The following is a 17,028-nucleotide window of genomic DNA, read 5'->3' as shown; positions in this document are numbered from 1 at the left end:
CTGATCAGAGAGAGCCCTCTTATAAGATTTGATATATGAAGGATTAGAAAAGCTCCCTTTCTAGTTGAATGTACTTTAACATGGTAGGTGCCTAAAACTGCCAGCAGTTATGTACCCAATATATGGAATAAGTGTATCTAAGAAGTGAGACAAGGAAGCCCTGTTGATGTGTTTGGATGTCCCATAACTCAATGTTCCCAAAACTAGTTCTCTCCTTGTACTTATCATTACATGACATAATACAGATCCTTTTGCACTTGAGCTAATGATTTGCAATGGAAATAACAGCTGTATGCTGAGTCTTCCAAGATCTTATATCCAAAAAATGCTCCCTTCTGCTTCTACCTTGTCTCCAGGGGGTCAGATCTTGTTTCTTATTGGTCATGGAACAAGGAACCCTGCTCTTTCCATTTCTTCTCTATGAGCTGATGCACAAATCTTATCCTTCCCACTTAACCAGGAAAAACAGTCTCCTTACTTATCACCTCTTACACATAGACACCAGAGTTTTTAGATGGGTGGGGGCAGGGTTTGCTGACTCCTTGTGCTCAGTCTTTGCAGGGGCTCAAGATTATCCTGCTAGACTTCCAGCTCATAAAATAAACAAAATAAATGTAGCCTCTTAACCTTACCTAAGAATCTGAAAAGGGGAGTCTTTCTTCTGGATAGGTATGATTTTTCTCCAAGAGTCAGCTTCCAGGAAGATAATTTTTACACCTCAAGCATGGATCTGAGCTGTGGTTGTCATGTCTCCTCTGATTAACCTTATGGAATAAGGAGAGAGGCAAAGGGCAAGGACAGGAAAGGGTATCCCAGCAGGAAATGTTGAGCAGAAGAGTAACATGATTAGACTTGTATTTTCGAAAGGACAATAGTTTGGAGGGGAGTTTGGCTGATGGCAAAGAAGCCTGCGCATTAATCTATTCTCTTCTTAATCAACTCAGCTCCCTTAGCTTCCAAAGTATTCCTATCCTCTTCTTCCTCACACCATTCTGACCATCCTTTCTCAAACCCTTTCCTGATCTCCTCTTGGTCTGCTCATTCCCTCACTGTTGTTTTCCCAGGATCTTGTGGCCCACTGTTCTTTCCCTGCCTCCTCTCCTCACATGCTCACATCTACTCTGATGGTTTTGCCATGATTCTTAGAAGTTTATCTCCCCTGAACTTCAGACGCATATACCCAGACCCCGTATCAGCCAGTCATTGGTCACAGGCAACCAACCCCTGAAGGACTGGATGAGACAGTTTCCTGAAGCCCTGAGAATGCCCAGCAAAGGAGCAGCTGGGGGCAGTCATCAGCAGATCTTCCACGTTGCCCCAAAGAGGAGGCATTCTGGGCAGAGCACCACTGTATTTACCTAGGTTTCTTTTCCCCCTCACCTCCTACCCCTTCTACCCCAACCCAAAATGATCACTGGTCTTTCCAGTTTTGCTCGCTAGTATCACCAAAATCCATCCCACATTCTCTATAATTCCTATTGCTGTCCTAATCCAGGCCTTCATTCCCTCTCTCCTGGAATACTGCACTGGCTTTTTACTGAGTTCTGTGCCCTTTAGCCCATCTTGTTCAAAGAGAAATCTATGTGAAACATACATTCGATCATGTAGCTCCAGGTTTAAATGGTTTCAGTAACTTCCCATGACCTTCAGAATACTATACCAGTCCCTCATCACAGATGTGAGCCCTCCTGGACTGGCCCCTATCTGTTTTTCCAATCTCATTTCTTCCCATTTTCCATTTGATTATTCACTCTCTGGTGAATATGTAACACACCCCATCACACTGCATGGCTTCATGCTTTGAAGACTGTATTCATTCTCTTTCCCCTGCCCTGACACATCCTTTCTAGCTTTCTTGCCTTAGTTAATGCTTCTGATTCTGTCAGCTCAGCCTTCAGCGCTTGCAGGCCAAGTTACATTCCATTTTCTGTGCTTCCAAAGAAATGTGTGCACATTGTTACATTATCACTCATCACATTATGTTGATCTATTGATCTGTTGAGATGATTCGTTTTTATATTTGTCTCCTTCACAAATCTTTAAGATCCTCAAGGGCAGAGAATAGATCTTATACTTGAATTCCCAATGTCCAGTATGGTACCTGTCACACTGAATGCACAAAGGCACTAGAATTTTTTCACTAAACTGAACCTAACTGCACTGGTAATGAACTCCTGCTTCTTTCACTCAATTAAAAAAATGCAATAAAAAGGTTTTTAATTTTTATTTATTTTATTTATTTATTTTTAAAGACTTATTTATTTTATTTGACAGAGATCACAGGTAGGCAGAGAGGCAGGCAGAGAGAGAGAGAGAGAGGAGGAAGCAAGCTCTCTGCTAGAGAGCCCGATGCAGGGCTTGATCCCAGGACCCTGGGATCATGACCTGAGCCAAAGGCAGAGGCTTTAACCCACTGAGCCATCCAGGCGCCCCTTTGATTTTTATTTTTTAAGCTGCTTTGAGATTATGAGGCTTTAGAAAAATTAATATAGAATAAATCATTATTTTTTCTAGTGTTTGGAAATGTGACAAAAGTAAGTATAAGATGACCTGACATGGAAAGTGCTAAAGACAGTTTTGCTAAAAAAATATTATCTAGAAGGAAAACAGTAAATAAATATCAGTTCCCCATTCTCATTTTTAAACTCATTTATGTTTCCTACTATGTGATAGATTTCATTTCCTTCCCATAACAGATATTCCTGTGATGGTAGACCACAGTATAGCTTTTACAAATAGCAAACATTTGGGCTTCTTGCAGTTTCCACTGAAACTGTATTACTCCTGAAGCTCCAAGCAAATCGAATGCTCTTTGATTTCAGGGAATTTGCAGTGGAGGGCATTGTTTCAATTATCCATTGCCACATTGTATCAATTATCCATTATAAAGTTACACAACAACCTACACATCTATTTAAGTTCAGCTGATCTCTGCAGGATTGTCTGGTAGCTTTGCTGATCTTGGCTGGCTAGCTCACTTGTGTGGGGGCTAGTTGATGGATGGCCAGCCTAGGATGGCCAGGAATGATGAGGATGACTTGGTTTAGCTCAATGTATTTTTCATCTCCGGTTGGCTAGTTGGGGCATATTCACCAATTCAAGCACCTTTTCAGCCTCTGCTGGTGTCATATTTGTTAATATCATATTAACCAAAATAAGATACAAGACCAACCCCAGAATCAGAGTGGGAGTGGACACAGAAGTGAAGGGGAGGGTATGGAGGAGCAGAGAATTGGGATTATTCTTGTATTATACCATAAATGCTTAATTTTTTTTCCAGCATGTCAGCTAATAATTCATTCAATGGAGTCAGATATTCCATGGACCACATTAATTATGTCACCTACTTTGGCTTGGCTTAATGCTAAGGAAAAGAAGCCAGCATTTATTTTATAAAAACAACAGCAGCAACAGTAAAACAAATGCTGCTTTTGATAAAACACCAACAAATTAATGTATGATTTCTTCATTAAATATTTTAAGCCAACTATTATTTCATGTCTGGAAAGAAAAGAACCAGCACATCAGAGATTCCCTTGACAAGGCTCCCAGACCACCAGTATTGTCCCTGGGACACACTTGATGAACTCCTGATGAAAGTATATATATTTTGAAAATTTGAGTGCAGTTTCACACAGATGAACTTTTGTTTTATGCAGCTAATCCCATCAAATCTCTATCAAATCCCATCAAATCTCTAATCCTAGCAAATGCCAAATCTCCTGTTAAACATTAAATATTGAAGGATCTATTTAAAATGATTTTAAAAGCTGATTTCAGACCGGCCTCACTCTTCAAAGTAATTTCTTAAAAGCATGATAAAATGGAAAGAACTTGTGTTTATTCACAACCCTTGTATCGTTTTCATATCCATGACATTGGCAAGGCCATTAGGCTTTTCTCTACTGTCTTTACCTCTTTTTAGTTTATACTCTTTTTTAAACCACTTTCTTAAGGTTCATATTCTTTCACCAGTCACAGTTCGTGACAGTAAAAGTACTTTTGTTTCTGTAGTGATACTTGATATTTTACTGATTAGGGAGGAGAACCCCAAGGGATAAGGAGATAATACGGGTATGCCGATAATGTAGCACAAGAACATTTTGTAACCCTCAGTTGTTCTGTGGCTACTACACAAATAGCTTTTTGTTTTCTTTGAGAGAATTCTGAACATCATCTGGAAGTTTGGTATTGTGTTTGGTATATAGATCCTTTGCCTGATTTTGTGGGTGACTTCCCCTCTACCCCAGCTTTACAGAGATATAAATGACATATAACATTGTGCAAGTTTGAGGAGTCCAATGTCTTGATTTAATACGCATATGTATTGCAAATGATAACCACCAGAGCATCAACTAGTTATTATTTTTTTGGTGATATTTAAGATCTACTCTTTTAGCAACTTGCAGGTATGAAATACAGTATTATTAACTGTAATCACTATGCTGTGCTTTAGATCTTCAGAAATTACTCACCTTCTAACTGGAAGTTTGTAATCTTTGACCAATATCTTCCCATTTCTCCTATGCCCTCAATTCCTGGTAACTGGCATTCTAGTCACTATTTCTACAAATTTGTCTTTTTTAGATTCTGCATGTACTTGATATATAGTATTTGTCTTTCTCTATCTGACTTACTACGCTTGAGGACTTAGCATAATTTCCTCAAGATCCATCCATATTGTCACAAACAGCAAGATGTCTTTCTTTCTCAGGGCTGAATAATTATTTATTGTACGTATATACCACATCTTCTTTATCCATTTACCCACTGACATACATTTAGGTTGTTTCCATATTTTGGCTATTATAAAAATGCTGCAAATGAACATTACAGGGTGCAGATCTCTTTTTGAGATAGTAATTTCATTTAGTTTGGATATATGTCCAGAAGTGGAATTGCTGGATCATATGGTATTTCTATTGTTAGTTTTTTGAGGAACCTCCATACTGTTTTCCATAGTGGCTGCACCAATTTATATTCCCACCAACAGTGCAGAAGCATTCCCTTTTGTTCACATCCTTGTCAACATGTACCTCTTGTCTTTTTTGACAATAGCCATTCTAACAGGTGTGAGGTGATCTCATTGTGATTTTGATCTGCACTTCCTCAATAATTAGTGATAATTAGCACCTTTTCATGTCACAAACAGCTTTTTAGTTAAAATTTAACTGAGTTTGTCAGAAAATTGTCTAGTAATAGACAATGCTGATGAACTTCTGGAAATTAAAACTCAAGTCAAATATAAAGTTAATTTTGCTTGAATGAACGAGTTTTAAATTCAAAATTCATTTCCCCAAACTTTACACAAATTCATGTCCAAATCTGGGCACCCGCTATTCTTTTGGTTTATCATTTTTAAAAATTATTATCATTTTTTAAAGTAGGTTCCAGGCCCAGTGTGGAGCCCAACATGGGGCTTGAACTAGGACCTTGAGATCGAGACCTGGGCTGCGATGGAGTCAGACCCTCAACCAATTGAACCACCTGGGGACCCCTATTTTGTTTGTTTTAATGCAACAGGCATACCAAGAAACTTTAACATCAAGAAAGTATGTACAAACCAGCAACCCTATCTATTCTCATCACAACCATGGCTACACACACCTTGCATCTTGGAATGTCAAGACACTAAGAGAATGACAGAGTATTAACTGTATATTTGAACCACTGTGCTTCTAAAATCCGGGCTGGAGGATAGCCTTCTTTCCCGCCTCAGAATGCTTTCCCCTTCCATTAAATACATTTTTATTTCTAGATGTTGTCTCCTTGTATTTCTACAAAACACAGACACACGAAAATCGAACGCTGGGAGGCTGAAAACTTAAAGTAAAGGGAGAAACTAAAAACGCCTCTTGCAAGCTCCCAACAACTGAATCCGTGGGCGGTGCCACGACCTGGGAGCTAGAGGAGCGGTCAGAGGCCTGAGTCCAGCAACGCACGCGCCCCTGCGTTTGCAGCCTCCACGCTGTAGGGGCCGCTGTGGCAATGAACCTGATGGGCGCTCTGGGCGGCTCTGTCCTGCACGCGGAGAGGAGGCGGAGCTGAGAGGACGCGCAGGGTAGGTGACCTCGCAGCAGGTGAGGGGCGGCGGGTGATGGGCGAAGGCGGGGGAAGAGAGTGCCCTCCCCCCTCACTCCCACTGTCTGGTCCCTGACGTTGGCGGGGGGACCGTCCTGTGGGCCTCGCTTCCAGGTGCGTCGGGCCTGACGGCGTTCTCTCCAGCACCCCGAACCGTCGCCACTCTGTGGGCGCCCTGAACCGTCTTTGGGATCCTTGGCCTCATAGAGCCCGTTCCCGGCCCTCACGTGCCAAGATCTCGGTGCTGGTCATGGGCAGCCTCACGTCAGGCACCCTCCCACTTCCTGGACAGTTTCTTGGTGTCCCAGCTCACCAGAGGGAAGAGGTGTTGTGATTGTTTTCACCTGAAGTGCCTCTTTCCTTCAATCACGTGTTTCCCCTTGCAATTCCCCACCACAGTGTCTGGAACTTCATTGAGTGCAGTTTCTTTTTCTGGAGGCTTTAAATGCATCTGTCTTTGAGTAATAGCCAGCTGTAGTGTAGGTACCACAATATGGGGAGGGAAGTAGAAGGCACTACTCCCTCAGATTGTAACAGCCATTGTGAAAAACCTTCTCCCTTACTCAGGTACAGTAAATTCAAGAGATGGAAAGGCAACTTTTTAAACTTTTTTTTTTTTTAAACATCAAACCAACAAATACAGAATCCATTTTAAAAATTTAAATGATTATAATTTTATGTTTCGTAATTCTGGTGATAACTTACCGATTTCAGAGTACAGTGGGGGTGAAGTGGAATAGGGGTGGGCTGGAAATTGAGAGACCTGGGTTATCTCACTCTCATTGGCAAAGACAGTCTCTTTGGGTCTAGGTTTCTGTGTTTAAAGAAGGGAATTGGACTAGATGGTAAGCATGACAATAGCTGTCATTTATTGAACATCTGTTACATCCTTTAAAAAGTGTTGTTTCACTTAATCTACACAACTGTTCTATGCAATAGATAACATTACCCTTTTAGGTGGAAACTGAAGCCTGCAGAGGTTGTCACCTCTTCCAAGACCTCCAGCTTATACATAGCAAAATTGGAAGGAATTTGAGGCTATGCCGAATCCCCTGAAAACACAAAGCCGTCTGATTCTATCCCAGACTTGTTTATTCTAATTTAAATTCTTTTTGAAGTGCTCTGACTGCAAATAATTTTCTTAAGTATTAAGATAGTGTGGTATGTGAAACTAAAATAACAAGTGTATTTTATATCTCCACTAAAATATTTTGTCTATTTTAGAATTCTCTAAATCTTAAAAAAAAAAAAGCGGGGGGGGGGCTTTGATTATTGCTAAGGTTCGTTCTCACTAACATTCTATAATTCTGATGATTTTGTTTTGACATCTTCTGTTGAGATGCTGATTTCAAAAATGAACATCTGAAGATTAAATTTTTCCCTAAAGTAACTCATAGTCTTTTTATCTTGGTCTAATTTCCATGTACAACATTATATAGTCCAACCAGTGAATTGTTCAATATCAGTTGCCAAATACACTCTGATCATCTGCCTGAGCAAGAATTTTAGTAAGGGAGGGAAAATCATCCAAAAATGACCAGTTCTGACTGTCTAGGACTATGTTGTACAGGCTCACACATTGTGCATTAGTTCCAGGAGGGCACCATTCTCACTCACACTTTGAGGTGTGAATGACACTCATGAAGCTGTGTGAGGTGGCATCCTTTCTCTCTGCTGCTTTCTTTTCCAATCACGTATTTCCTTCACAAGAGGATGGGCAGAAGAAAAAGATGAACGTTTTACCGGGGAGGGACATATGAAGTAAATGCAGCTGAATTTAGATCCTTTTTATTTACGGGTAGGTATGAAAAATCTTACTGTTTTTAAAAAACGTATAAACGACAGTTTCATATCATTTGTCAGTAAGGGAACAAGAAATGAGTGATGGAAAAATGAAGAAATACAAGTAGGGGCTCCTGGATAGATTGCACCAGCCAGGGGTGGCCCCTTAGATACCTAATTTATTGAGTATTTTGCAAGTGGGCCCACACGCAGGCTAACCACCAAATTGCTTCACCAGCAGCGGTGCAATGCCAGGTTTCGGTCATCCCTGCCAGACTGTGTGTGTGTCTTTTTAACACGATAAATGAGTTTTTTTTCCCTAGCTTAAACCTATCTTGAAAGCAAGTGTAAGTCGAGATTAGTCAGTATCATATGCAAACAAGTAAGCGCTTGCTACTTACAGTGGTAAACAAAGAGTGAGGGGAGAAGTTGGACAAAGTAATGGGAGGACAGGAAGTTCTAAGGGAAGTGTGCTAGATGTTAAATAGATGTTTTTGTCTAAGGTACAATGCATTTGAGTGGTGATGTCAGATTATTGCTCTGCTTTGAATTTATGATTAGTTCTGCAGCTTTTAAAAGTGGAATTTACATTAGCTCTGCACTTGAAAATAGCTTTATTTCTAGATTAAAAGTTTACTTTTGATGTAGATATTTGTTTTCCCCAAAAGTTTTGACAGTGAACACATCTGTGAGCAAACAACTAAGTTTTTGCACTCTATGTACTTTACTTAGACAACCAACACAAGTTGAATTTCTGCTCCAGCCATATATCTGTAGCTCTGTGGGCCAGGCATGTGAAGAGATTCAAAAGAACTTTCTACACGAAAAGATTTTTTGTTGTATTGTTTCTTATAGTTGTATGTAACACAATTTTTTTTTCTTAATATTTATTTGACAGAGAGACACAGTGAACAGCAAGAGAGGGAACACAAGCAGCGGGGAGTGGGAGAGGGAGAAGCAGGCTTCCCGCTGAGCAAGGAGCCCGATGCGGGGCTCAATCTCAGGACCCTGGGATCATGACCTGAGGCGAAGGCAGCCACTTAATGCTTGAGCCACCCAGGTGCCCCATATGTAACAAATTTTCGGCTACTAAAGCCCTTTTTGTACTCAATAATCTATATTTTTTTATTTAAAGTATAGAATGATGTTAAGATTTCTTTGTTCAATAGATTATATAAACAAATTCATGCAATTTTGGGGAGAACTGCTATAACCTCCCAGTGACCGTGACCGTGACTTATTAACATGCAGCAATAGGGTGCATGTTAGTTGCACCCTATTAGTTAGTTAGTTAGGGTGGCTTAGTCAGTTGAACATCCGACTCTTGATTTCAGCTCAGGTCATGATCTTGGGGTTGTGGGACTGAACCCTGAGTCAGGCTTTATGCTCAGTGAGGAGTCTGTTTGTGCCTCTCCTTCTGATCCTCCTCCCGCCCCTTCTCTCTTTCTCTCTCAAATAAATAAAATCTTAAAAAAAAAAAAAAAGAAAGCAGCAATAAAATTGAACTGTCTTATGCCATATCTGGTAAAAGACTGATATATAATGGAAAATGTTACTTATATACTTTGCAGAAAGTATACTTTCCATCCACAAATGATGGAAATTGTGGTATATGAAATCTTTTAAAATATAGTGTGGTAGGTAATCCCTTAATTTGTAAATGTCCCTTTAATAAACATTTCTGCTAGCTTCCAGTTCAGGTGTTCTTTGTCATTTCTGGTAAAAAGTTTACAATAAATAGTGTATTATTAGGTGAATATGGATGTCTGGAGATAGCAGTATAAGAAGTACTGCCTTGGTTATTTACTTCCTTCATTCATTACAAAGAAAACATAGGTTCTGCTAAGGAAAAGAGGAGACCAAGGAATCTTGCAAATAAAATTAAGTCATTACAGGGACGCCTTATATGTCAGTTATATGTTCAATTCTTGATCTCAGCTCAGGTCTTGATCTCAGAGTTATGAGTTCAAGTCCCGAGTTGGGCTCCCCACATTGGGGGTTGGGCTCCTTGCATTGGGCTTCCTCCTGGGTGTGGAGCCTACTTAAAAAAAAAAAAAAAAAAATTAAGTCATTACAATTCATGTTAGAACACTCTTTTTTTAAAAAAAATATTTATTTATTTATTTGACAGAGAGAGAGAGATCATAAGTAGGCAGAGAGGCAGGCAGAGAGAGTGGGGGAAGCGGGCTCCCTGCTGAGCAGAGAGCCCAATTCAGGACTTGATCCCAGCACCCTGGGATCATGACCTAAGCCGAAGGCAGAGGCTTTAACCCACTGAGCCACCCAGGCGTCCCATGTTAGAACACTCTTAATCCATACTTTTTACAGACATTTCATATAGGTTGAATTTCAACATTGAAGATCCCTTTGATTTGATTTAAAAATTTTTTTTGCAATCCTTTGATTGTAAAATAGTGAAATGTCTCTTTCTCCCTCTCTTGTTTTTGGATTTGAGGTAAGGATTGCATTAACCATCCTCAATTCTTGGCACATTTTTATCAGCACAGAATGTAAGTGGTTAACGGTGGTCTGAGGACCCTTCTGTGCTTTACAGTGTGTGCCCTCTGTACCCACCTTCCCCGTTACCTTGTTTTTCTTCCCAGTGAACAATTTTAAACCATAGTCTACTGGATATCTTTGTTTTATTACATGCAGCAGTTTCTCAATAATTGAAGGAAAATGCCACTTTGTCAGTTTATGGTTAGAATGAATGACCTTTGTGTATTTGCTTTTTCAGGCCTTCCTAGTATTTTTATCTAATGCCCCAGTTTCAATTAGCAGTATACTCAGGCTGTGATTTAATCTTAAAGTGGCTGTTGTGTTAACTATTTCCTGCCTCACATTTCTTTTAATGGGCAGAGTTGATTTATATTCTATAATATTGCTTCCACTTAAATGATTGCTTCTTTTTAAATTTTCTTTCCCAGTGTTACAGTTAATCATGTTATTAACTTAAGTAGAAACATTACTGGAACTTAGCTTAGGCATCTGGTGACCAGCATTTGTCACTTAAATTCCAAATGCATTAGTGGTACGTTCCATCTACCCTGCTCTCATGGCTGAGAGAGAAAGATGAAATGCCAGCAGTTTTCATAGAATGAAATGAAAGCAATAGGAGTAGGTTGTTGCCATAAGTAAGGAGGAGTAGCAAAGGAATTTACCATCCCTTCCCCATTTTGTTGACATTTGGAAAAGATTAGGCCGTAGATGAAGAGGAAGTTAAAGTATTGTTCAATAGATTATATAAATCAATAGATTATATAAAAGGGATTCTGGGCCTAAAGTAGAAGCAAATGCCAGGTCCCTATTAAAGCTATTTTTGTGTGATATCAAGAAGTTAGTTCAGGATGGGGCACCTGGCTGGCTCAGACAGAAGAGCAGGCAACTCTTGATCTTAGGGTTGTAAGTTTGAGCCCCATGTTGGGTATAGAGATTACTTAAAATTACTAAAATAAGCTTAAAAATTTTTTTTAAAGTTAGTGCAGGACACAGGCACATAAGTAGACCTCTTGGTCATCAGAAAGCAGTGTATTTTTTGCCAGCCTTGGGCATGATGAGTTTCAAGCCAGTGTATTCTGGCTGAACAAATTTCAGGCATCTTACGGAATTGTTTCATAAGTTGTCTGTAGTGGGAAAAACAAAACAAAATAAAAAACAGTGTCCTAGTGGAGAAAATGAGTAACTTGCATACAGGAGAAATTTAAAAAAACAATTGCTAGTTACAGTTTGAATGATGTTTGAAATGCTGATGAATTGTGTTTTATGAGTTGCTACGTCATATACCTCATGGCCAAGGTGGACTTTGCAGAAGAAGTAAACAAAGCTAGATGATTGCTGTATTCTTGCAGAAGAGGTAAACAAAGCTAGATGATTGCTGTATTCTGCTGTAACACATCTTGGATGGAAACATGAGACTACTTGTCATTGGCAAGTCGGTTTATCCTCAGTGCTTCAGAAATGCTCATTTGTTCCCCTGTGATTACAAAGCCAGCACACGCAGCTGAAGGATGAGAGGTTTATTTAATGAATGTCCAGGAAATGCTGGCAAGAGAATGGAAGGAGCAAAATGCCATATCCTCCTGCTGGTAGACAGTTGCTCTGCCTACAACACACTCCTATGCTTGGATCAGGCATGTGTTGAGTTTTTTCCCACTGAATTGCATGGAGCCATTCTAAAGCTGTTAGATGGGGGTATAATTTTCACAGTGAAAGCACAGTGCTGAAACAACTCTTTCTAAATTTAACTGGTGAAGAGAATACAGAAAATGTGATTGCTGAGATCTGGTGGTCTGTAGAAGCCATCCACATAGTGAAATTTTGGCAGAAGGCAGGTATGATTGCTGTGGAACCCCTTAGGTCAACCTGGAAGACTGCAAACCAAGGGTGGTATTTGAAATACTCTGGTACTTAATTGCCAGCTCTCTAAGTCTCCCAAACCAGTTTGATTTTAAAGGCTTTGTGGCTAGAGATAGTAGATGAACTATTTTCCAAGAGTTAGCACATCCAAAAGTTGCTATAGGAGTGCTAACTAATGTCAGACTGGAGCCAGAAAGTGATGATGATGATGATATTGATAATGACAGTGGCAGCCGTAACCTCTGGTGGATGATGGAACAGGGAACAGAACATTTCAGAAGCCCTGGCAAGTATAGGGAGCATTGAGAATCCTTTCCCTTCGAGTAAGTGTTTCTGACAAGGTGTTTATCCAACTAAGTGGTATAAATGAAGTAATCACTTTGACAAAAAACAGTTTTGGAAAAAAAAAACAACAACTCCTGGAGTGCCTGGGTGCTCAGTTGGTTAAGCATCTGCCTTCGGTTCAGGTCATCATCTCAGGGTTCTGGGATCGAGCCCCTTGTCCGGCTCCCCGCTCAATGGAGAGTCTGCTTCGCCCTCTGCCTCTCTCCTCCCACTCATGCTCTCGATCTCTCTCTCTCTCTCTCAAATAAATAAAATCTTTTATTTTTTAAGAAAATAGAAAAAAACTGAACTCCTAATTTTCTCCGTAATTAATAAAGGTACAAAAATATTGCTTTTATAAAGTCAATTAAATGGAAGACTTGAAGAATTCTTACATGAACAAAGCCCCAAAGAACGTTTAAATGTGAATGTTTGACTCTTGTTTTATAACATTTACCGTATGGTAGGGTTACAGCATTTCCCCAGAGAATTTTATTAATATTGTCATAATTTCAGCCTTTGGAAGCTCTCTTTGTTACCTTTTCCCTTCCAACTCTCCATCACCCCTCCCCAGCATTAGATGGCAGGAATGATAAGAATTAAGCTTTTGCCTAATGGTATCTAGAAGAGAATATTCACAAAATGTTGACACTCCAGCTGGGAGAACTGGAAGCAAAAAGACACAGAGTTAGAGTGATTAAGAGGAAAAAAGGATATTCAGATGAGAAGATAGCAGAGCAGTCCTTCCCAGAGAGTCACTGACACACAACGAGGAGGGAAAGTAACTACCTGCCCTTACTACTTGGTACTCATGCTTGGGTAGGCCAGCAGACACTTAGCACAGGCCAGGGGGGGAAGCTGTGGGAGAAACTGAGGAATGCTAGCAGCCCTTCAGCTGTTTCAACGTGAGCAATAGTGAAGATGGGAGGAAATAAAGAAGGGTATGAATTACTCCTTGCCCCCTCCTTCCCTTAGTACCCCTTTCATATAACAAGTACAAGGTGACTCAGACCAAGGCTTCCGTGAAAGTAGTAAAACAACTTTTTCCCATTTCACCAGTTTGTTCTAAGAGGTGAAATATTAAATAATTGTTTTACCAAACAAAATTTAAAGCACCGTTTACAAAGTACATGTTATACAAAGTAATTAAATAATTGGCAATCACTTTGTATATAACTGGACTGGGATTCAAGAAAATCAATGAGTACAGAATGATTTTTTAAAGAACATTATAAAAAAATGGTCATGAAGGGAAAAAAAAAGGTCTCTTATCTTATTTTTAGGTAATAAATCATCATTAGTCAAGAAGATGTCTTCAGCACCGGAGTCTCCTGGCTTTAAAGAGGAACCATCCAAAGAGAAAGACTTTAGAAACCCAGGGCTCAGAGGGGTCCGTACAACAACCTTATTTCGAGCTGTGAATCCAGAGCTCTTCATTAAGCCTGTAAGAAATATATCCGGGATAAGTCATTATGTTCAGTTTAACTAGGCTATCAGAAATAGAAAGTTTTTATTTTATCATGAAATAGCAAGTTTTCATTTTATCATGAAAATTTTGTGTTGACTAGTAAGAGTTCACTGAATAAAAGCAGGTGGAAGGAAAACTTTAAATGCTATTTCTCTAAATACACATATAAAGCTAATTATTTTAAGGGTATTTGAGAACTTTAACAATATAGTTGCACATTAAAAGATCAACTTCTCAAATTCCTATTTAAGATTTTATTTTAATGGTTGCACCAATTTGAAATATTTTTGCACTGAAGAAATATTTGTTGTTTGATCAGGTATTATTGAGTAAATAAGATCTTCCATTGAAACAAAACAAAATGAATATCTGATCATTCTTACTACAATTCCAGCTTTAATTGTATTATTTTTACTTAAGGGATATTGCAAATATCATGAAAAGTTTTAAACATACAATGTAAGGGAGTTAGCTAATCATTTATATTCTTGTTGCAAATTATTGAATATATTTGACCAGTTTTATTTTTACATAAATAGAAATTTATGTAAAAATAAGTGTAAATAAAATCAAATATTATATAATACTTAAATATATTGAATTTGGTTAGAATATTAATAACATAGTTGCCAGTATAAACTGTTTTAAAGTTAAATAGGTCAGTTTAACAATCAGATCATTAAGTCAAGGTAGAATTTTGTAAAACCTTTGAACAAATGTGTTATTTTAATTGCCAAGTGCATTTCAAGAGTTGTAGATTTAAATCTCTTTGAGCTTATGGCTCTTATGTGTCCATCCAAGTGGAAAAGTACCTTTATTCTTTTGATGATTAAGATTTGAAATAGTAATACAACAGATGTGACAGAAGCAGAGAATACTAATTTAAACGTATCACTACTGTGCACTCACACTGATCTTAAGAAACGTTAATTTGTTGAGTGTGAACACAAAAAGGAAGATTTGAGTTATACTCTTGACAGGACAAAACATTTCTGCGGAGTCGTAAACATCTTTTCCTATTTTTTTTTTTTTTCCAATTTCAAAGTTATATCACTTTGTCTCTTAGGTTCTTGGATTTTTCAGCAGTTAATCAAGATTATTATAAGAGCATAGTATCTGCCCCAATCACTAAATCAAGATTATTATAACAGCATAGTTTCTGCCCCAATCACTAAATTTCTTGAGGTTATAGAGTAGGTTCCCAGAGAAGAGTGTATACATTGTCATTTTTACTGCACTAAATATATGACGTGAAAATGAAGGGCTTTTTGTTAGTTATCCATGAACTTAGGCAAGAAGAATAGCATATATACTTCATTCCTCACTTCCTAACAAGATTAAGTAATTGGAGGTTTGCCAGTGGGAAGCTTGGGTTGAGGCACGTTAAGCAACTTCTTCATGTCACCCAGATAACAGTGAAAACTCTGAGCACCAGACTCATTTCTGTGCTTCATTTCCCTAGCCTCTCTCCCAGAAACCACCATCCCGAAGGTGGAGGCCTGAGATCAGGCTGTACACAGGAGAAAGACTGGAGAGGAGAGCAGGAGTCTTTTCTAATCTCTGAATTATCAGGAGCTAAGTTGATTGGATAAGGAACTGGGTAAATTGTTATAAGGGAAAAGACCATAGCAGTGCTAGTGTGGTAATAAAGACTTGGTATATCAAGAGGAAAGTGCAACGGATTTGGGTCTCCTCAAATTATTAGTCTTAATGAGGATTTATCATTTTTTTCCTTTGGCAGAACAAACCTGTAATGGCTTTCGGATTGATAACCCTTTCACTTTGCGTGGCGTATATTGGTTATCTACATGCAACACAAGAGAATACCAAGGACCTATATGAAGCAATTGATAGTGAGGGACACAGTTACATGAGGAGGAGAACATCTAAATGGGATTAATAGTGCTGGATACTGAAGATGGAACTTCATAAAAGTCTCTGAAATCTTTGAAGGAGAGACTGTGAGTGCCTAGTATCAGCTTCTTGTTCTAGAACGTGTTGATGAGGAAAGAAGGTAGCAGTTGCAGCCAGGCCTTAAGGCTGTATTCCTTACCTCATTCTTTTTCCATAGAGGGAGCTTCTCAATATTGTTCTTTTATTAAGTCCTCGTATCAAAGTGCCAGGAGAATGGAAGTCGTTTTGTTAATTATTAAGTTCTGTATAATAAAAGTACCCAGTGCTGTCAGATTTGCAGGGTATTTTTAATGTTTTAAGGTGAATTGTGTATTTGCAACTGCTGTGAGGGTTTTGTTTTGCTATTTTTAAAGGCAATGATCATTTTCTTCCTGGCACAGAACCTGTCTGTATTTATGAAAAAGAAAGAAAAAAAGAAAAATTGTAAATTATTGTAAAGCCTGTAGTCCACATTCAAGACAGATAATTTTTACAGAGTCAGAGATGACTCAAATATTTTGGTATTCTATTTCAGCTATTTTTGGTACAGAATTCTATTTCTTTTGAAAAGGTAGTCCCATTCAACTACTAACCTGAGTAAATGGGAGAATAATCCAATGAAATTGGAGTTTTTCTTTGAAAAAGAAAGTATAGAATACTGAGATATGTTTTTATTTGATTACAACCAAATATTATCTATTTTAGTTTTTATAAATTAATGTTACAATGATACTAAAAACATAAAACCAAATTTGCTTATTGTTATTTTAAAACTAGAACTATTCAACAGATAAGAAGAGAAGGTCTTCTTACTCTCCTGGGTTTACCTTATATAATTTAAATTTTTCTGACAAGGGTTTTGGACATGTTTCATTTATAGATTTTTACCCTATTTTCCAAATCCCTGTAATTGGGGGGTCAGTAATAAATCTCACTTATGAAATTTTTTTTCACTTATTATTACCAAGTAACAATAACTGCATTGGCAGAGTTTGTCATCATAGTAGCTCATACTATGTATGAGCTCATATGAGCTACTATGATGACAAATAACTACTTTATTGTAGTTTTGTAAGATATGTGAAAATGTAATTATGTCTTATTTATAGATATTAAAGAGTTTA

At 38.4% G+C, this 17,028-nt stretch overlaps 1 protein-coding gene across 2 annotated transcripts; it reads left to right on the top strand.

Annotated features, from left to right (window-relative positions):
- The first annotated feature begins 6,026 nt into the window (after positions 1-6,026).
- On the top strand, positions 6,027-16,198 carry LOC111158821 (small integral membrane protein 8). 2 transcript variants are annotated; one of them, XM_022521092.1, is made up of 3 exons: positions 6,027-6,061; positions 13,827-13,987; positions 15,753-16,198. In XM_022521092.1, exons 2-3 carry the CDS (start codon positions 13,853-13,855, stop codon positions 15,909-15,911), a joined length of 294 nt encoding a protein of 97 aa, XP_022376800.1. In that variant the 5' UTR covers positions 6,027-6,061; positions 13,827-13,852; the 3' UTR covers positions 15,912-16,198. The 2 variants fall into 2 exon arrangements, with proteins under 2 accessions (XP_022376800.1, XP_022376801.1); XM_022521093.1 differs by having other exon boundaries at positions 6,030-6,080.
- The last annotated feature ends 830 nt before the right edge of the window (positions 16,199-17,028 follow it).

This window comes from Enhydra lutris, unplaced genomic scaffold (assembly GCF_002288905.1).
Source record: "Enhydra lutris kenyoni isolate GAN:26980312 unplaced genomic scaffold, ASM228890v2 scaffoldscaffold63, whole genome shotgun sequence".
NCBI classification, from domain to species: domain Eukaryota; kingdom Metazoa; phylum Chordata; class Mammalia; order Carnivora; family Mustelidae; genus Enhydra; species Enhydra lutris.
The sequence above is the reverse complement of the archived record's forward strand: the minus strand, read 5'-3'. Positions and strand labels throughout refer to the sequence as shown.